General features: G+C 32.9%; 2 protein-coding genes across 6 annotated transcripts in view; one reads left to right on the top strand and one right to left on the bottom strand.

Moving 5' to 3' along the window:
- The window catches only part of LOC144845435 (choline transporter-like protein 1), a 135,488-nt gene extending 121,998 nt beyond the window's left edge, over positions 1-13,490 (bottom strand). Inside the window, exon 1 of the mRNA XM_078702772.1 lies at positions 13,480-13,490. The gene's annotated coding sequence lies outside the window, so the exon portion shown is untranslated. The remainder of the gene's footprint in view (positions 1-13,479) is intronic.
- LOC144845414 (uncharacterized) overlaps positions 1-22,854 on the top strand; it is a 46,662-nt gene extending 23,808 nt beyond the window's left edge. For 2 of the 5 annotated variants that reach the window (XM_078702725.1, XM_078702723.1), the window contains 5 exons: positions 12,854-15,409; positions 16,987-17,233; positions 17,782-18,036; positions 18,340-18,572; positions 22,330-22,854. In XM_078702725.1, the coding sequence (XP_078558851.1) occupies positions 12,854-15,409; positions 16,987-17,233; positions 17,782-18,036; positions 18,340-18,572; positions 22,330-22,410 (3,372 nt within the window). In that variant the 3' untranslated portion in view covers positions 22,411-22,854. Of the gene's footprint in view, positions 1-12,853; positions 15,410-16,986; positions 17,234-17,781; positions 18,037-18,339; positions 18,573-20,930; positions 20,951-22,329 lie in introns of all 5 variants that reach the window. The other 3 variants (XM_078702728.1, XM_078702724.1, XM_078702726.1) reach the window with 3 other exon arrangements.

Raw genomic sequence — 22,854 nt, 5'->3', positions numbered from 1 at the left:
GAAGTGTCCCCAGAATAGAAGTGTCCTCAGAATAGAAGTGTCCCCAGAATAGAAGTGTCCTCTGAATAGAAGTGTCCCCAGAATAGAAGTGTCCTCAGAATAGAAGTGTCCCCAGAATAGAAGTGTCCTCTGAATAGAAGTGTCCCCAGAATAGAAGTGTCCTCTGAATAGAAGTGTCCCCAGAATAGAAGTGTCCTCAGAATAGAAGTGTCCTCAGAATAGAAGTGTCCTCAGAATAGAAGTGTCTCCTGAATAGAAGTGTCCTCTGAATAGAAGTGTCCCCTGAATAGAAGTGTCTTCAGAATAGAAGTGTCCCCTGAATAGAAGTGTCCTCAGAATAGAAGTGTCCTCAGAATAGAAGTGTCCTCAGAATAGAAGTGTCCTCAGAATAGAAGTGTCTCCTGAATAGAAGTGTCCTCTGAATAGAAGTGTCCCCTGAATAGAAGTGTCCTCAGAATAGAAGTGTCCTCAGAATAGATGTGTCCTCAGAATAGAAGTGTCCCCTGAATAGAAGTATCCCCTGAATAGAAGTGTCTTCAGAATAGAAGTGTCCCCAGAATAGAAGTGTCCTCAGAATAGAAGTGTCCCCAGAATAGAAGTGTCCTCAGAATAGAAGTGTCCCTAGAATAGAAGTGTCCACATAATTGAAGTGTCCTCAGAATAGGACACTCGCTCTAGTGTCAGTAATTTATGTTATCACTTTGTATGTATTTTTTTATGATGATTTTCCTAATAAATTGAAATCAAATCAAATGTCCTCAGAATGGAAGTGTCTCCTGAATAGAAGTGTCCTCAGAATAGAAGTGTCCACATAATAGAAGTGTCCTCAGAATAGAAGGGTCCTCAGAATAGAAGTGTCCCCAGAATAGAAGTGTCCACATAATAGAAGTGTCCCCAGAATAGAAGTTTCCCCAGAATAGAAGTGTCCTCAGAATAGAAGTGTCCCCTGAATAGAAGTGTCCTCAGAATAGAAGTGTCCCCTGAATAGAATTGTCCTCAGAATAGAATTGTCCTCAGAATAGAAGTATCCCCTGAATAGAACTATCCCCAGTATAGAAGTGTCCCCAGAATAGAAGTGTCCCCTGAATAGAAGTGTCCCCTGAATAGAAGTGTCCCCAGAATAGAAGTGTCCACATAATAGAAGTGTCCTCAGAATAGAAGGGTCCTCAGAATAGAAGTGTCCCCAGAATAGAAGTGTCCACATAATAGAAGTGTCCCCAGAATAGAAGTTTCCCCAGAATAGAAGTGTCCTCAGAATAGAAGTGTCCCCTGAATAGAAGTGTCCTCAGAATAGAAGTGTCCCCTGAATAGAATTGTCCTCAGAATAGAAGTATCCCCTGAATAGAACTGTCCCCAGTATAGAAGTGTCCCCAGAATAGAAGTGTCCGCTGAATAGAAGTGTCCCCTGAATAGAAGTGTCCCCAGAATAGAAGTGTCCCCAGAATAGAAGTGTCCCCTGAATAGAAGTGTCCCCTGAATAGAAGTGTCCCCTGAATAGAAGTGTCCTCAGAATAGAAGTGTCCTCAGAATAGAAGTGTCCCCTGAATAGAAGTGTCCCCTGAATAGAAGTGTCCTCAGAATAGAAGTGTCCCCTGAATAGAAGTTTCCCCAGAATAGAAGTGTCCCCTGAATAGAAGTGTCCCCAGAATAGAAGTGTCCCCAGAATAGAAGTGTCCCCAGAATAGAAGTTTCCCCAGAATAGAAGTGTCCCCTGTATAGAAGTAGGCTCTACTGTAAAACATATATTGCTGTACACTGTCTAATGGATGTCCATCTTGAAAAATACCCGCACACAATAATACGAGGATGCTTCGCATTTTCCTATTTCCTCCTACGATAATTGTTTTTAATAGCTGAAATTTTTTTTTCAATCTGTGCTGCAGAGGTTGGATATAGGTTTTTTTAATTTATTATGTAACAAAAATTTATTATTGCAGTTAAACCACCCACACACCACCCTCCCCCTCACTGGCACGAGTAGCGTTGTAAAGCCAGTAGAGGATAGGCCTACGGTACGAAGGATCACATGCCCTAAACGCAGAACAACTTTGGAACAACTTAAGTATGAATTGGCTCTAAGAAACAATTGAAAACCATTAGGATTAATTAAGTTGAGTTAGATAATTTAATATTTATTGACGATTAAAGCGAATTTATGATTTGCCCCGAATAGAGGTGGTTTTCCCATGCCCATGCAAAGTATATAACCACAGCAAGCACGGGCTAGTTTAATTAAATTCAGGTGACTGGGTTGGAGAGATTCTTTCAGTTAAGCAATGTCAATTGACCTGGAATAACTAAATGAACAATTTTTTTTTTTCAAACATATGCTCCATTCTGGAGATGATATGTAAAATTGATTTTAATAAGATATCATACAAAACAAAATCAATGTGAAAATTGTAACTACAAGGTTGTATTATATTATATTATCAATATTGGTATTTGAATTGTCAAATTAAATTCATATTGAATATTTGTGGCGTAAATTAGCTACTGTTTTCTCATGCATGTAGAACATTTTTCGCTGTTAATTACAGGATGTATTTTGTAGGTTCTAGTAGACGATTCTTCAAAAAATATTTTGGCACACATGGCATGTCATACCTACATAAGCTGGAACCCACTAGTTAAAAAAAACTTACAAATAATCTAGAAACTTGTGTCTGTATACTGCAGTATATATCATTCATAGATATGCTTATATTAGATAATTGTATCAATTGAGTGATTTGTGTTTATGTCCCATGGAACAGACTTATTATACATGTACGTTGCTTGGATACACATAAACAGAGTAAGATTCTACGTATGTATGTATGATATACATTCCCTACAGTTTTGTCCTGCCTCTAAATTTCTCCACTGGTGGTACACATCTATATATAAATTATGGTTAATTCTCACATAGGCGAGCACAATGCAAAAACTTCGGTACAAATCTCCGCCTTGGATACCTACCTTATCTATCTCAGATGTACCGCCAAACGTAAATTTGATAACATTAGTTTTCACTATTATGATATTGTTCCATATTTCTATCTTAGGAAGATATTATAAAGAGTTTTTTTAACAAAATTTATGATTTCAACAGTAGATTTTCAACTCAATTTCAATTCTTCGCCATCAAAGTAATTTCCGAGTTCACGATGAGTTCACCTTGCAACAACCTGGTTTCAACTATTTTCTCTCTTTTATACATAACGGAGCAGTTAAAATAATAGATTTGACCCTAAAGGTGACTGGAAACAGGCACTTTCCATCAATCAATACAGTGTTTCTTTGGAAGACGGAAGAAAAAAACCGATAGTAGGACTGGAGCTTAAGTTGGCCAATAGTGGCTATAGCCATTTCAGTGTTTTGTTTATTTTAGGAACGGACCGCGCGTGTGAAGGTACAGTAGTTAAAAAATAAAAATTATACTGCAAATTAATAAAGATCAAATTAAATATACGCCATAAAGAATCGGAATATATTGCTGCACAACCGATCAAAGTAGTAACTAACCACAAACACTTAGGTGTGCACATTGACAATCAACTTAACTGGCATACCCATGTCAGTAAGTTGAGCTCTACACTTTCTTTCAAAATCCACACACTTGCACGAATTAGAAAATATCTTGACAAACGTACAGCACATTTATTTTACAACACATTAATTTTACCACACATTGACTACGGTGCTCTTCTCTGGGGCACCGGAAGTAAAACAAACATTAATAAGATTCAAAAACTTCAAAATCGCGCTATGCGCGTAGTTCTCCAAGCTCCGCCTCGCACCAGCACTCACATTCTTCTAACATCTCTACACATCATGAATGTGTCACAGAGGGTGCAGTACCAGGTAGGCTGCCTAGCTTTTAAAGCTATGAACAATATTGCCCCTCGATACATCACCCAACGATTTTCCACTGTTCCGATACGCTCTATGAGGACTAGGGCTGCTTCCAGGGGAGACTTACTGGTACCCAAAGTTAAATTGGAATGTTTCCGGCGCTCTTTTATTTATTCTGCTAGTATTTTATATAATGTATTACCTTCTGTTTTAAAAGAATGTACCAATATTAACTCGTTTAAATTTAATTTTAAAAAACACATTTTATCGTAATTGTCTAATTGAATTTTTTTTTTGGATAACTATTTTTTGATATAATTGTTTTAAATTTAAATGTATATAGTAGATTTGTATTAGTTAAGTATAGTTTTATATATTTTGTCATTTTTAAGAGGGCCCCTGAATATCAGCTGGCCTGCGGGTTCAGCTGGAAGGGTTACCCTCTATAAATAAAGTTGAAATAAAATAAAAATATAAAATTACATAGGGAGATTTGATTTGAAGACATTTTGTTTAAAATCGAGTGAAATCCCGATAGCCGAGCTTTATTGAGTAAGCTGGCAGGAATAACTGTAGGCTATCTGTGTCCCGTTAGGACCGAGATGTCTGCCCATGTTGCAAGCCGTAATGTCTTCTTTCTTGGCCCGAAACGGCCCACTCTGTCACGGAAGTTAGTGGCAAAAGATGTTTAAATTAAATAATGTATTAATTATTAGGATGGTATTTATTTGAATAAACGCCTCTCCAATAGGACATCACTTTGAATAATAACCCCGCCCCCCCCCCCCCCCCCAACCCAACTATCTAATAAACGTCCATCCACATTTATAATAACACATTATACTATTTGTAGTAGAATTCATCGCACTGTTATAGCTACAATTTACCAAGCATTTGTTATTCTTTTTTACCACTTTCCATATCTATTAGAGGATTTCATTTGATTATAAATGTTGCTATATTATTACAACTAAAAAATTTAACATATCCCTCGAATAAGCACCTCCCTCAAATGAACTCCGCCTCCCCACCTCCGCCCTATAAGGGCCCTACCAAACAATAAACACTATACTTTAAAATATTATTAATCATCTAAGACACTGTGAAACAGAGTAGTTTAGTTTTACGAATGTCAAGCATTTTCAATAATGGTAACCGACAGAAAACGTACAAGGAGAACATTATCATTCCGAGAACCATCGTCTACACTTCCTAGAGGGGGAGCGAGCGAAGCGAGCTCACCCTCTAATACAGTAAATTCAGTCAACTGTGAAAGTGTGAGGCTGTTGTAGGTCTATACTATGTAGTGAATCTCTACGATGAAAGTGTGAGGTGCAACATCACATGTTGTTTCAACAGGTGACAGATAAAAAGTTGGGCTGGATGAAGGAACTATAACCATTGATCTTTTAGAACTCTATGACCTTTCCATCTTTTTTGGTGCTAAGTGTTACTGAAAGTGTGAGCAGGGTGTTGAATTATTGTAAAATTCTGACAAATGTGTCAAATGTTTGTGTTACATTACACACAAATTGTGTCATAGAAAAAGAAATATTAATGACATTAATGTCTGCTTTTGAGTCAGTAATTGGGTCATGATATTGCAAAATATCAATATTTTTGTGAAGAGATTGTCAGCTTTTGAAAATGTAATGATTTATGATGACAATTTAATTGAAGTTGTGCATCATAGGATGTTTTGTAAATTGTAAATTGTTGTTGAATTGTATGGATTGAGGACTTTTGGCGGACTTGGCTTGCCATAGTTGTCTATATGAAATTCAATTATTTGTCAAACAAGAAATGATAGGATTAATAGGTTTTGAAATTTGTCAGTTGCTGGTGGATCAATGAATGAAGTCGTGTTATAAAAATGACTATTTTAAGATTTAAAAAAAATTTCATTTGTTTTTATATTGAATTTTATTTTGTATTTCATTTATACAGTAGATATTGAACATTTTAAGAGTGCTATTTTTATTTGTGCCTCCTTGTTTTCTAAATTCTAAATCTAAAAATTGGTAACTTAATCTAGTGACCTAATAATTAGAGACATAGACATAGAGAAAGCTGGAAATATACTTAGCATGAGATTTGACAGCATAATGTTGTTCACTTTAGCACTGTGGGTCGCTTATTAAGGGGTTACTAACTAATGTTCTCATACAATATCCAATTACCACATTGATTCTGACAATAGTTGTTGACAAATGTATTATTATTACATACTTATTACAAGCCCACTCCTAATTACAAACTGGGCTTATTACTGATGATGACCAAAATGTAGCCATAGATTACCGTATGTAAGGCTATAGTGCTTGGAATTTTGTGATAAAAAAGTGAAACTTCAAATTAGATGTATTTGTATAGTAAGCAGTATTGTAAAGTGAACAACAAACATACTTATCCATTGATATCAAATTGTACGTCTGTATAAACATTCCATAGGTATCTTTTATGGTAGTGGGTGTGTACAGTATGGCAGTATGTATGGTACAGTAACACTGTTTGTTCACTGTTTTTTTTACCCATACGATCAGACACTCTACTGTTTCTATAATTTGACAGTATGATTCATCTATATTCATTATACATTTCAGATAGGTGGACTCATTTGAAAACATTCATGTGTTCAAACTTAGCTTTGTAGTTGATATTTAGGTAGATATCCTAAAAACTATAACTAAAATTCGTCAGGATCCCAATCCTCCTCTAAATAAATGTTTAAAGCTTAGCCAAACTGGTAGACTGATCACTCTATATTAAAACACTAAAAGCTGCCGACAATCATTTGTTTATAATTAAATTTATGTATTTAATAGCAAGTTTGTAAGATCAGTTTAGAATCACTGGTTATGATGCTTTTTATATTGTATTTGTCTAATTACATGTTAAATTCAACCAATCAAATTCAATTTTCCTTTGATTTTGTTTAAATTAAATTACTTTATAATTGAACATAGCAATCAACTGCAGATTGTTGTCTAAAATGTATAGCATTCATTAACAACTTCAGATTTCACAAAATTCAGATAAATCAGATCAAATAACCGACATAATATATAATAAAGTACTCTTGCTTTCTGTGTGTTAGTGTGGTTGCTAGGAAACCTTTCTTTATATGATCCATTTGTTTTGAGTATCATTGTCATCAGTGTCTGGCCTTCTGTGTAAAACAGACTGAACTTGGCAAGCTTAAATTAACAACTTAAGCATTTGCTTACATTGATCAAGGTATTATTGTTCTACTTTAAATGACAATACCGCTAAAGATGTCTCACCATAGGACAATTTACAATTGGGTGATCAAAAACTAAACAACATTAGGATGTTCCATTGAGATAAAAGGGGTGTCATGAACTGTCTAGGTAACATATAATGAAAGAATGAATAAATATTCTTGCAATTTTACATATTAGTACATTTATGCTAATAATATTACAAATGAATTGTATTTTGAATTCTGTTACCGCATTTTATTTTAACGCACATTAATATAATTGTTTGTAACACCCCGATAAAATTTGGTATACTCCTTTTGATGTTCATTGTTAAGATTAAATCAATAATAATTACTAACCTTTGAACATAACACAAGATAGGTTTCCTTAATGTGTGACTTTCCTTGCAAGAGGTGTGTTACAGCCAAAGACAGGTTTATTAAGGATTTTATTTATTTTCTGTGGAAAATAACAGCCACTAAATGTTCCACACCTGACAGTGCGGTATTGAGTATTGAAAGTTGCAGAAAAGGTAAATATTTGTTTAAATGATTGGTTACGCTTTATATGTACTGGTGTACTATGGTTTCCCTACTGTACAGCACAGTTCCTACTGCCATACCATACTTTTAATTGCTTCGGCAAATATAAATGATGATCCTAATTTCATTTGTATTAAATACCTAGCATAAAATAGAGTTCTAAAGCTTTGACGCGACGCAACAAAGTAGACGCAATGTTAATTGAGAACCAAATTAAATCGTAGAAAATGACCCTAACAACAGTAATTCTTATTGATCAAACAAAGTGCATACTAATTCGATAACTGTGATTCTTCATTTCCTATCTCTCTTGTAATAATAAATGTTTTAAATACTTGTTTCACGGATGAAATGCCTCAATTTATGAAGCAATTGGTACGAGCACTCAAGCGGTCGTGTTGTACAATACTATCATATTACGAATTCTAAAGCAAAGAGCGATTAGTGATGCCTCTGGATTTGTTAAACAATTATTAATTTACAAGGGAAATGTATCTACTGCCACATTATGTGAAAGTTTTATATATATTAAAGATACTAGACCTGCAATTTTTGACGTTTTGTAAAAATAATGCATAAAAACATTAAACCAGCCTGTCATTTCTTATCTTAAATGTGCGTTAATTATGATAAAAAGACAAAAACAATGTACTACCTAAGTAGCTCAAAAGTTCTCTCTTAGACGGTTCTTGGCTTAGTTTTGTAGGCCTAGCTGGTAAAGAGTGGTAACGTATGAAAATCGTATGTTAGATATAGGCCTACATGTAGCCTGACGCTGTCGCATTGCTGAAATAATTATCTTTCCTTTTTTGGCAGAATCTGTTAATACAAATTGGGTATTTTAGCTGAAAAGTTACAGATCTTTTATTTGTTTACCCTTTCATGCGATCGATCGATCGAAGTGGGTGCATCACATCACAATATGAAAATATCAATCCATGCGCTATGCATGTTGGGATTTATAGCGGGCCGCTAAAATTATTAGAATCGACTTAATTTTCACATTTTTAACCATTTAAAAAGCGAAATAATTATTGCAATAGGTCCATATGGTATTTATTTTTGCATAAAATGTAGTGTGTGACCTTAAATTAGGTAAACAAATTGTATGTCTAGTGTCTTTAACTTAATTTGTAAAAATTTGCTTTAGTTTTGATGTTTGATTGATTTTATAATCTTTATAGTACAGAACTAGTATTAGTCGTCATCAAAGAAGGGAATTTTTTTTAAAGAAGTTGCAGAATTAACACTTCAAAGAAGACTGCCATCCATTAATCTCATTTCTACTACAGTATACTCATCTATATTTTATAGAAATATATTTTATGTATTATTTGTAATAGTCACTGGTTGGAGGTACACACCTAATTGGTGACAGTGGCTTAGGCTGCTTTTGTGCTTTCCTGGCAGCTAGTGACTATGATTTTATATTTTCTTTTGCGTTGTGTTTGTTTAATTTGTTGATTTGTATTATATTTTGTAAAATGTATCTTTTGCCTGAATAAATATTTAATAATAATAAGATAAAAAACAAATTGAAACACTACCTGTACATAAAAAGAATCAGTAACTAGGCATTAGGTCTGTATTGATTTGTATTTCAATTGTTAAAAGGCCTCTTGATAAAAACCCTTTTTTTCACATATTTTGTAGAGATTTCTTTTCTGGAGGTAAATCAAAGCAGTAACTACTGTATTATCTATTTATAAGTATAGTTACTAAAGCTACTGTATGTCTATACTATCAATTTGTTTTGACAAATAAAGTGTGATGTGCCCAAATATGGTAGTGATATACCCAAATATGGTAGTGATATGACATCATCATGTCTATTTTATATGAGCACATCACATTTCTTTGTCACATAAAGTTTGATAGTGTAGACAGAGCTTTATACTATCTTCCATAAAATACAATATCCACCTGCAACAGGAAGTTAATTACTTTAATTAAACAGTTTTAATTGTCAAGGTATTCACAGTTTTGTCAAATTGATGATTTATTCCAATCATACTTTGTGTTTTATCTGTTCCTTCCTGGTTGCCTAGAGACATGCATCTAATTAAGAGGAATATTACCTGTTGATTAACAGTATAATGAATTTATAATGAGTTTTTAACAAGTTGGGTATTTAACAAAGGATGCAATTGAATGTTAAATTTGATGAATTGTGGTTCCTGTTAACACCATTCATAGTGTAAATAGACATGATTTGTGTTGTATCAACCAATATCGACCAATCAGATATGCCCTACGCAGTACGCACTACTATACGCCTGTGTTGAGCCTATCTACGTGATTACGATACGCAATGCAGCGTGTATGATCCTCGTATACAAAAAATGCTAGATTAAAAAAATTATTCATTCCATTGCGATTAACAATATATTTAATTTTATAAAAACTTCACTGTGCTTGAAAAGAATATGTGTTGTAATTTATGTGATCTTAATGTACTATATTAGATTACTATTTTTTATATTAAATAATGTTTTTGAAAACATTTACGACTGCCGTCTTGTTAGTTCCCCCTCCTGTTGGAATCACTTTTCAGTCTGGAGTACACCCTCTAGCCTTTGGCTTATTACATCTCTCTGGTGTGTACTAAACGTTGTTGCAATTTGAGGTAGGCCTAAGAATTGTTCAAAGGTCAAATACCTACAGTACTTACCCCCTTAATGATGATCCGTTAATAATGTTTTGACAGTGATTATATCATATTTACAATTTTTTCCATTAATTATTATAAAGAGATTAGGTCACTAGAATTTATTTTGTTCACCCATATCTTTGTTTGTACAGTAGTCGTTTTGTAGTTAATGGCAGACGAAAAAAAGGATATCACTCTTTTGAAAGAGCATTCCTGTTACAAAAAAAAGATACAGTATTAACATAATTGTTTGTGCCGTGAGGTGTTCCCCGAGTGATCGTATGATCAAATTGGTACTGAGTATGATCAACTAGCATTCTTGTCACCAACTAGGCCCTAAATTTTAAAGTTTTAATACAACTTAGACAATATATTTATTAGTAGATTATAATAACAATTGTACACATTTGATACAGTAAATGCCATCAAAGTAAACAGTTAAAGTTTATTTGGAAAATAAATGTGCAACAACAAAACATTTACTATGTCATAATATATAATACACAGAATATAATAAATTGATGGCTTAAGAAAAAATTATCTCGAAAGTAAGCTTTAATTAAATATCACCTTTATATCAAAATATTCCTCCATGCTCTACTATAAATACCAACAGTTTTATTCTCACGAAAAAACATGAAAAGGTTTTTTATTTCTTATTCCCATTTATGATAGTGTTTTAAGAATGAGAATAATGCAATGATAAAAGAATGAGGATTTTAACAATGAATAGAATTGGAATGAATAGAGTCAATGATACAAACATACAAACTATCTACTGTATTGTAGAAGTGTACCCTTGATTTAGAAAGCCTTTCAAACTTTCCCACTCTAAAAATTATAGTTTTAGTCTTGGAAGAACAGTAAATTCTTAATTCTGTTGCTACTGTATTTTGAAAATGTTTAATAATTAGACCATAAACAGTTTTGATGAAATAGCTGAGTGGGGTCAGTACATCAGTGTCATGATTGATCTAGACATCTATTTTCCCACCCCCCATTTCATTTGTTTTTACTTTTGTTTTTTTAGAAATAAAAAAAAGTCATTAAAAAATCAATCGTCATAATCATGAAAAATGTCAACTTTACGTAGTGTACTGTACAGTAGTTGATTGGTCGATTTATAAGATTGAGTATTGTATATATGTCATGCTGTGTCACATGATTAATGTCGTTTATCATATACAGGAAATGACAATTGGATTTCTTTAAGTAAAATGTCAAATTTGTTGGCTTGCCGCACAAAACATCACATCAACATACAATATTAACTTGGCATGAGTTACTTTATATTCATTATTTCATACCTAGATATAAACAATTCTCGTTTATGTTGCCGCACCTTCCCAACATCTCCAATTGTTATTTAATTTACTGTAATTTATACTAATATTTTAAATGATTTGAACAAGGTTATTTCTGCATGACTTAGTGGGAATATTTATGGGTATTATATAACAATAATTGTTGAGCGTGAATCACTAACAATGTGCTTTACTGTTCTTCTTTCCTGTCCACTGATTTTTAAACCTGATTCATCTTGAATTGAAAAGGTAGTCATCCGGATCAGAATTGTCAAGCAGAAAATTGACAAATTTGTTTCTTTTATTCTGGGATGAGAAGGTTTGTGATCATTGTTATCATAGTCTATGGGAATGTACCATAGTGTAGTTTAGTCTCTCCACTCCATGGTCTTTCTTCAGTTGCTCTTGTTCAAGTTAGAATTCTTTCAACAGGTATGTTTAGTTTTCTCTTTTTTAATTCAATAATTAATTATCAGTTCAAACTGTAGTATGAGTGATAATATATTTGTCTGCCGAGTACGTACAGTACCAGTCTGTGGCGGCGGTATGATAATCGTATTAAAAGATGACCATTGAGTTGTTTTAGTTGTCGTCCTTTTTATGACTTAATTTGATGTATGTTGCAATTCTTTTTTTAATCGGATAGAAAATAATTCAAACCTTCTGCTTGTTTGTTTTTGATCTTTAATTATCATTGTGAATCTCCAGTAGAATTCCAGTTTATGCTTTCGTTCCTAGTGTTTGATTTTTATATAGTACTTGCTTTGTTTGTTTGTTAGTACAATACAGTACCGCCTACAATTTTCAAGTTATCATTCTGAATTTTTCAGAGCTTTAAAATAATTTTTCTGAAATTTTATGAATTCATTGTTTATTAATTTCAATATTAGCTTTTATTTCTTTCTAATGTGTGCAAATTTGTATATTTAGCAATTCTGTAGCCCAAAGTTTATTTTAAGGATTGTATACAAATTGTACGGTATATTATATTTTTATGTATCCTTTCATTTCATATATGTATTTTATTATTCACATGTGTCTATATAATATTTAAGATTGATTTTTCTTGGCCTTCAGTTCATGTTGCTTGGTTTGTATCTTAGCAACAAGAGCAGTTGTATGCTACTATCCACACCTACTAGTCAGATAAAAAAAGTAGCAAAATTATAATTGTTATTGCTGTAACTATATATACCTATTCCTTTATTGTTTAACTGCTGTTACTGCACAATGAGATGGTCTATATAATTCTTTGTTTATCCATTTTTAATTAAAATTTTTTGATTTTTTTTTCAGGACTGCATTGACTCTCAGTCAATAAAAGAAACAGAAAATACATCACCATTATCATCTAAACATCGCAGGAAGGAAACTGATACTAAGGTTGCCATAGCAAATATGGCTAATGAGGAGAGCAACATCATAATACTTGGTGCTGAAGTAGAAACATCACAGTATGTGCCTAAAGATTCAACATTAAACAATGAAAAGAGTTCACAAGAGACGGGTCACAGTGACCCTCATACAAATTCTCTTATCGACTTTGATTTAATGGCAGAGTCAAATTTCTCATTAAAAAATCACATGCGAGAACAGATATGTAAAGATGATTTAGTCCAGCAGTACTGTGAGAGTTTATCAGAGGTTCTGTCTACTGAAGACATCAGAAATGAGCATTTGAATACGGAACAGGGAATGAAATTATCATCAACAGCAGAAAGTGGTCTTGGCAGTAGTGATGGGGATGCTCTGAGTGACAGAGCTAGCTGTGATGGAATGGATCGGTCAAGTTGTGATGGCATGGAAAGAGCAAGTGTTGATGATGGTCAAAATACCAAAAATGATTCTAATAATTGTAAAAACATAAATCTTTTAGAAATGGAAATCTCATTAACAAATACAGAAACTTCTGGTTATGAGACGCCACTCTCTCCTCTTTCACCAACTAGTGTTGATTTGAGTGTAGGTCAAAATGACGCCTTCAACAGACCTAACATAGCGAAGCAAAACTCTCAAGAGGAAGTGGAACAGCGTCGAATAGAAAATAATGAGAAGAGAAAAAGCTTTTTTGGGAGTGATTCATCATTTGATGATGTCATGACGTTTGAACCTAAACTATCAAACACACCTGTTACATTGCCTTCATCAAAATCACCTTCGGTTAGCATTCTTCCCAAGTTGAATGACAGCTTCCCAAGACAACAGCAACATCCAACTTTTACTTCTGATTACATACAAAGAGAACGATCATCCACTGATTCCGAGCTTTATAATGAAAATAAAACCAGTAAAATAGAACCTAGAAACAGATCTTCGACTGAATCTGAAATGGAGGAATTAAAGAAGGCACAAGCACTTGCAGCAGAAAAGAAATCTTCAAAGTTTATGAAACAACTTTATTATGGAATCAATTCTCCAGATGCTGAAAACTGTGAAGTTGATGAGAATGGGAAGCCTTTGTATGAATATGAATACGAAAGACGGCACTTGATTGGCTCAATGAAAATGAAAAAGCAGAAAAGAGAAAGCTGGATTAACGAAGGAAATGATAGTAATTTGTCTGATGAAATGGGTACAGAAATCAATAAGATGGTGTCTGTAAAAAAAGACAAACATAAAGAAGAATTAGTAACAGATAACCAGGAAGTCACTTCTAAATTAAATAATAATAAATGCAATAATAAAAGAATAAATAATATTAAGTCTGGTAAAGAGCCTATTGAAAAGAATAACTCAGAGAAGCAAGGTGATCAGTTAAAGCCAATAAGTGTTCAAGAAAGATTGGAACTTCTAAATTTAAATAAAGAATCTACAAATGGACTTGTCAATAAAGGTAAATTTAGCAGAACTCCAGTTAAGAAGAAATCTTCACAAATATCAATAGAAAACGGTGAAAAGAGTGAAGTTGAGGTTGTTGAAAAGGAGAAATCAAATGACAATAAAACAACTCAAATCATAGAACAAGATAGCAAAGGTCAAGATATTGAAAATACAACAATATGTATGAAAGCTGCTAGAAGTATGTTTGAAAGTAAAATATCTAAAACTAATTCAGAAGGACTTAAACGAAGACAAACGACACCTTCGGGAGAAGTAAAGAATTTATCAGTATTTCAGAGCAGGTTGAGTCTTAGAAAAAATGAAGCTCAAAATGAAGAACAAAAAATGAGAGAGAAAATATTAGCAGATATCAATTCTGATGATATGAATGTTAAGATTATAGAGAGAAATCATCCAGATCTGCTGACAGACTTTGAAGATTTGGTTGATTCTGGTGGTACTTACATGAGCTATGATGTTACAGAAACAAGCAAAGCTGAGAAGATTAAATGTGAAACTATTGTTGAGAGGGAAATACGACTTCAAAGAGAACGTGAAGAAGAATTTGTAAGAACTGGATCATCTAAGTTGCAAAAGCCTTCTCCACAAGAAAAAGAAAAACGACAAAGTGTCGCAGAAGAACAAGAGAAGGAACAAGAGAATATCAAAGCCCATGAAACTGTAGTAGAACGTGAGATCCGTGAGCAGAAAGAACGAGAAGCTATCATAACACGAGAAAGAAAACGAGTAATGGGTGAAAAACAGGATATTTCAAGGGATTGTTCGCCATCTTCAACTGACCGAGCTAAGCCGATCGTTGACGATAGTTCACGTATTATGATATACGGACTTGGAATGAGTACTACTGGAACGCCAGAAGTACGAGTACAGCGATTTTCAGGAACTGAAGAGCAATGGAGTCGATTTAAGACTGCGCCTTACTCAAGCTACAAGGAATATCAGAAGTTACTCAGAGGGCAGTCTAAGCAAGGTGATGATGCAACAGACCAACCCAATAAATCAATTGAAGAAGTAAGTTTACATTTCATATATTTCATGGAAACTTTTATGTTTTTCTTATTTAAAAAAAAAGAAATCAGTAAACCGCTATTTCTAGTTTCTGCTACAGTAACACCTCATTGGATATACTTACTAACCCCATATTATAAATGTATAGGCATAAGTCTAAACCACCCAGTAATACACTAAAAATTAATTTTAAACCTTGAAGATGAGGAAGTCGACAGTAAGAATTTGAAAAATCTTTCCCAAGCTATATGCAGTACTGTATATATTTAATCACTGTATAAATCACACTAGCAGGTGTGGACGGGCACCATGATAAATTAAGTGCATATATGTTCTGGAAATGGATATGTGTATATGTCACGTCATTGTGAGAGTATAAAAACAAATACGCAAAGTATTTATATTATAATTTCCTGGATTTATAAAGCGCTTTACCTTTCTAAGCGCTGATCATACAGTAAACTGAGGGAATAAAACTATAAACCCGAACCGGTCTAAATTGCACCATGTTCGAAATAATTCAGTACAGCATGCTTGAACGACAATGACCTGCTGCCCGTGGTGCTCTTTAATTGTATATTGCATGCTCGATCAATTTTAGTAGCGGGGAAATGCTGAGGATTTCCGAACGCGGCGTTCAGCAGTTGCAAAGAAATTGGTCTAAAAAACACCTTTTTCGTACAAACTTGCCGTTCTAATATTGACTAATGGATAAAGGGGAATTAAAAGGTTCCCCAGCTCAAATGGTGTTAATATCGGACTTGCGGTTTAAGAGGAGATAGAGGAACAACTTTATGCTTAGTGCTATTATCATATAGATTTGTTTCTTTAGACACTTTGTGTCAGTGTTCTGTTGTTTTTTGTCAGAAAAATCATTCCCATGCTGTTATTCATGGGAAACAAACAAGCTAACTTGGCACTTAAACATGTGTTGTTTTTTATGTACAGTAGTGATAATATTTTATGATTTATTTTGAGAAACATGGCAAATAACTGCTTGACATTTACAGTTCTATAACTTTGAAATGTTATAGTTTTAATTGCTCTCTGCTGTACCCTAATCCCATGGCTTCTGATTAATTAAATTCTTGGCAGCTACAGTATCAGTTTGTTATATATAACACTTTAAAACTACTTTTTTAGTAGTTACATTTTTTTAATTAAATTTGATTGATGCGATTGTATGAAGGTTATTCGATTTGAATCTTTAGTAAGCAAACAGCAAACTTGCAGATAATTATTATATAAACTGTGAGATATAAAATATACTACTACTGTATCTGCAATTGTTAATAATTCTATTAAACAATTTCACAATATTGAGTGCAGAACTCAGATGAATGAAAGGGATGTTGGATGTACAGTACAGTAGCAATATACACTATATTTTACATGGTAAAGCACTTTGTAGAATGTATATATTTTATGGCATTTTAGATATTTCAAAATATGGATTTATTTATATATACAGTACTTGGGGAGAAATAGTCATAATTGATACTAACTTCGATTATAATTCCTCCATGCTTAGATTTTACACCAACACCAAATTACATGGCATATTACTTGTGTTTCATTAGTTTAAACAGGAATCTACACCAACAAGAAAAGCAGGTTCCTTGATGTCATCACCCAAGTCATCGCTGACATACATCCATAAGACAACAAATGATGATTCATTTTCCTTAGACACGGTACCTGATGTAATTATACGAGATAAACAAATAACAGAACCAAAAAGGCGAACACTGACTAAGAAGGAAAGTACTATTGAACGAGATATTAGACTAACACAAGAAAGGGAAGAGGAACTTGCTATACAAAAGAGTATGTTAACAATCTTGTTCTTGTTTGGTTAGCCATTCTCGATTGAGGACATCAGGCCGTCATTGACTGAGGTTGCCTTTGAGTGAGAGAGAGAGAGAGCCCAGCAACTTATGTGCATATATGTATATTTATTTTTGAATTTTATTTTAATATTTATTATTTGATTAATTAATATTAAATAATAAGCAATCCTGATCGGATCACTGCACCTAATGTAAAGCACATCCGATGATTACCTGTTCCCTATTGTCAACAATTATAACATTTTTCTTGTGGTTTGTACATAGTAAGACCAGGGAAGAGTGAACACCTGGTAAGACAATTGTTGGCCAATGATTATTAACCCATCTTGCCTACTAATTCCATGATCTGTACCACAACATAAACCTCGGACTTGGAATTTAGAAAAAGGTCTATCCTATATTTATCATGTATTGCCAATGTAATTGGAAACTGAGAAAGTAACACTGATATTATTATCATACTACCCTACCTCCCTCTTTTTAAATGTATTTGTATAGCATTAACAATGTCTACTCAATATCTAGGAAAAACCAAAGAACTGGTTAAACATAATTTGACAGTCACTGACAGTCCAGAAAAATGTCCAGTTGGAAAGACTTTTTCTACCAGTTCTACTTGCTCTAATTCCTCAAGCATATCATCAACAAGTTCTGTAAGAGGAAGGCTAGCTAGTAAGCAAAAGGATGAAAGAAATAAAGAGGATGAACAGAAAAGAGTAATAATCAAATCTGTATCAAAGAGTGATGTTACAGATGAACAAAATGAATCAGTCCTAAAAGGTAAAAATTGTACCATAATTCCTTTTAAAGCTCTGTCTACACTATCAAACTAGTTTAACAACAAAACTTTGATGTGCCCAAATATGGTAATAATATGACATCATCATGTCCATATATGGCCACATCACATTTTTTTGTAGTTTAATAGTGTACAGTAGACAGGAATTAATATAAACAGTACCACAACATACATACATGTAATAATACCCTGTAACAACACCTTCTTGACATATACATGCACCGTGTCTGAATTACTATTTCAATATTGTTGAATTATTATTTTACTGTGTATTTTATTGTTAGAAGATAAGAAAAAAGTTCAAGTCAAAGAATCCATTATACAAAGAGAAATACGTCTTCAGAAGGAACGAGAAGATGCCATCAAGAAGGAACACGATCGATTAACACCCCGACCTAAGTCATCATACCAGCTAGAAGTGAAACCACAAGAGGGCGATACAGAAGCCAGCAAAAGACGAAGTGCACCAGTCACTGACAATCTAACCCAATTACAGGTACAGATTCGTTTCTTTAAAGTCTGTCTACACTATCAAACATTATGTGATGTGCCCATATATGGATATGATTATGTCATATCACTACCATATTTTTTTTTATCACAATTTTGTTGTCAAACTAGTTTGATAGTGTAGACAGAGCAGAATATTACTTAAAATCTTTTTGAGCCAAAACAGGAATTGCCAACTGTCACTCAACAAAATCTGTAATATTTTAAAATTACGTTTAATCATCACTATCATAAAGTGAGGAATCATTACCACTCTCTAAAAGAACATCAGAAATGTGTATTAATAGAAAAATGAAGGAAACCATATGCAACGAGGAGATACGTCAATTTCTGCCACCTAATTTTAATTATTTAATGTCACAAATTAAAATATTTAAAAGAATTATTATGGTGATAAAACAAACTAAAAAAAAAAGTTCAAGCCATTAATGAATCAAAAAGTAAAAAATAGTACTTTTCAATTTCTTTTTTGTGGGTTGTGGATTATGCTTTGTTACAAAATCTAATGCATGTAAAGAGACTGCTTTAAAAACCACATACCCTTTTACAATTCAGCACCCATATAACATGTTTTGTATAGCAAATTGTATGGTTGCAGCTGGTGTGCTATAGTATGGTTGCAGCTGGTGTGCTATAGTATTCCTCATGCTATAGATTAATAAATTTCCTGATGTTGAGTAATAAATTGAGTTCTTGTAACAGCCTCATCAAGGATGACAAGTGCCGAGTGTTTGTGTTTAGGAAGCATTTTATGTCTGCAAAAATTTAAAAAAATCATCACAGTTATTTACCTAGGTAATTTGGTTTCATGGCTATAGTTATTGATGATCCAACTTAGCTGGGTAACAGGCTTTAACAGACACACAAATACTGTGATACACACCAGCTTAGGGCCCTACTAAAGTCAGGACCTTTTTCAATTATGCATGTCTTTCCTCATCAGTGGGCCTGCCAATTTCTGTATCTAAAGTAATTGTACTGTAACCTATGTTAAACTAGGTAAAAGAAAATGAAGTATTACTTATGATAATGCATAAGTACATACTTTATAGTTTCCACATAACTCTTAAAAAAAACATTATGTTGTTTTTCTTTATAAATCATAGTTGCTGCAACAAGTAAATCACTTTGGCCTCATACTTTTCATTTGTTGAGTTATTGAGACTGATCAGTGTATCTTATGGTAACTTATTTGGCATGTCACTTCCACAAGCAGTACATGCATCTGTTGCAATTACATCTAATATCCAAAGATGGTCAGGAAAAGATTACAATTATAAGGTTGAAGGAACTGTTAACAACTCAATGACTCATGCACTCTTTAAAGTAAACCTTGCCTTTAAAATCTCCCTAATTTTCATATTCTATATTTCACTAAGCATGATGCTATCAATTATTACTCTAAAAGTGTATATATTGTTTGTTAGCACGATAGCATCCACAATTGTTAGGTATCTACAGAACATGCCTATTGATATATTGGTTATTACAGTATATTTGAAATCTATGTTACCTGTATCTTCCATATGAGGTGAAGTATTAAACAGCACACCCTTTGTATCTTTTAACATGGGCCGAAATATTAAGTAGTGAGCCCTCTCTTTCCGAATATAGTTTTCACTGATATATTTTTGCCAAGTACTCCACTAATATATTTATATATTAGGTGGTTGAAGTTTACTATCGTAGATAGTCATTTCAAATTTTCATAATTTTATTTATTTATGTCAACAGTTAAAATTATCTGTAGTAATTAAAAATTGATTTACTACAACAACATGAAAATTATTATAATAGCTAGCTTAACTCATCTGATAAACATTCATCAATTGTTTCATATATTTTGTTTTTGTCCTCTGGCCAATCTGTTATTCTAACAGTTGATTGATGAAGCAAATAGCGACAGGTGACATTTTGATTTAGTTACGAGATGACCAGTAACAGGTGAAATTCGCAAACTGATTTAGATTTAGAAAAATCTATCCATCAGTTAATAAATATAAAAGGTTACATTTTACAATTTGGCAAGGTTTTTAATGCAATTTGGCCAATGTAAATCTGCCTGCCTTTACTTTCAGATTTAAGGTTTTTGCCAAAATCAAATTTAAGGGATGCCAAACATGTACAATATGTTTATCTCTGAAAACTAAGAAACTTAGTGCAAAAGTGCAAAAATTATTTCAGCACAGCATCATAAAAATATAGTATAATTCTTCTAACCAAGGCAATAGTCATAATCTATTTTTTGTAGATATGTTATAACAAATGCATTAAATTCACTCGAAATCTATCTTTGAAAATATGTACAAACTGGTCCTGCAATGGCAAACAATAACTTTAACTTATTGATTATTTAATTTCCCAGTGAAAATATGTGAGCAACTGGTAAGAGCTGTAGATTTTATTTAACTATTTTATTACCAGGTATAGGAAACTAATCCATTCATTTTATAAGGCATGTTCACACCTATTAAGTTACAATGGAAATTTTGTCCTTCATTGAGCTTCATTACAGTCTTTTATATTAAAATGGAATATTCCAAAATAATGTTTTCCACAATATGGTTTTTCAGCGACACATTGTGGGCTAAAATACTCTTTCCACAGACATAAACATTTATTGTTGTACGCTAAAACAATGGTGTGAACAGAGCCTTAGATTATGTTTAGTGTATTGTAATAATATTTGTAGTTTGGTGAAAATAATTAATTTGGTGTAAAATTTATATAATTTACCTTTAACCATTATTCAGCATTATATCCCCTGTGTTATAAATATCTATTGTTTCTTTGGAAATGTGTACTAGCCCTTTATTAACCTTTATTTGACATTATTTTATAAACAATCATATTTAGACATTTTGTATTTTAAACCTTCTAGAAATACCCTAATAGATGTAGATCTTTCACTGTATTTCATATTGTATCATAGTGTTCATACTCTTGCTGTGGTTACAGTACTTGTTTAGATCAATGATAGAAAATACTTTTATAGAAGATAATTTGCTGCCTAAGGTCTGATAGATACTGCATGGTACGATTAGTAATGTAGCTTTCTCTCTGCGATAAAATTGTCAATACTATTATTTTGATAGTTTGTAAGTTTTATATTTTTTATTTTGTAAAAGATTTCTAAAAGTTTGTAATATTTGGGTTTTTTTTCTCCTCAGATCATCCATCAATTTAGATTGCACAATGTCATGACTAAATTTTAGTCATGCATAAGTTAGGGATGTGTTTTAACACCATAGTTTACTTGTTTAAAGGTGATGGTTATTAATAAATATATTCTTTATTAACCTGTTTCTTTATATTTACATGTTTAACAATTAACATCCAGGCAGTCAGCCAGGAATTTTAAAGTGAAGTTTATAAAAAGGCACTAACTGCACAACAATTTCATCCCATCTGGGGTCTTATATGAGGGTAAATTTTACCCCCACCACCACATCTTGAATCACAAAGTGGGGTCTGATACATCCACCATGACTTTTGCTATATGAAAATAGTAAAATTCCAAGCCTATACACACGTCTACACTATCAAACTTTATGTGACAAAAAAAATGTGATGTGCCCATATATGGACATGATGATGTCAATATCACTACCATATGTGAGCCTTTCCCTACCATATTTGCGCACATTACACTTTCTTTGTCAAACTAGTTTGATAGTGTAGACAGAGCTTAATAAAAGGCTAAACTCCCTCCAAGCCTCTTCAATACTTCAATGTCATCAATATCTTTTATCTTTATCTTTTAGGCAAAAAAAGAATCTGGACATTCAATAAAGAGGAAAAGTAAGCTAGCTTTGCAATGGGAGCAACGATTACAAAAGCAGTAGATTGTAGATGTAATAGAAAGCCAAGTGGTAGATGACAAGAGAATGATAATACTATTTTAACATATTGCAATTTATATAACACCTAAATAAATTCCTGTCATTTGATTGGACGATTGTGGGTCACATGGCATGCAATAGTATGCACTATTGAACGGTTGTTCAATAGTACTTTTTTTCATGTATGAAAAAAAAAATCTTTTCACGTTTGGAAAATACTTTGAATGATTGAATGTTATGACTGGTTTCACGATGGAAGTACATTATTGGAGAGATATATTTACTAATTTAGACCAAAAAAGGCATTTAAATTAGCCTTAGATCGAATTAGCCTAGATGAGTTCCAGTTGTTGAAGTTTCGTAATGGTATCTCTGTTTATAAAATCCAAATAGATATAATATTTAATATATTATTAAAAACTAATTTTACTGTTTCAACAATGTGAA

This window comes from Antedon bifida, chromosome 6 (genome assembly GCF_963402885.1).
Source record: "Antedon bifida chromosome 6, ecAntBifi1.1, whole genome shotgun sequence".
Lineage (NCBI taxonomy): Eukaryota > Metazoa > Echinodermata > Crinoidea > Comatulida > Antedonidae > Antedon > Antedon bifida.
This window is presented reverse-complemented; position numbering and strand designations above follow the sequence as displayed.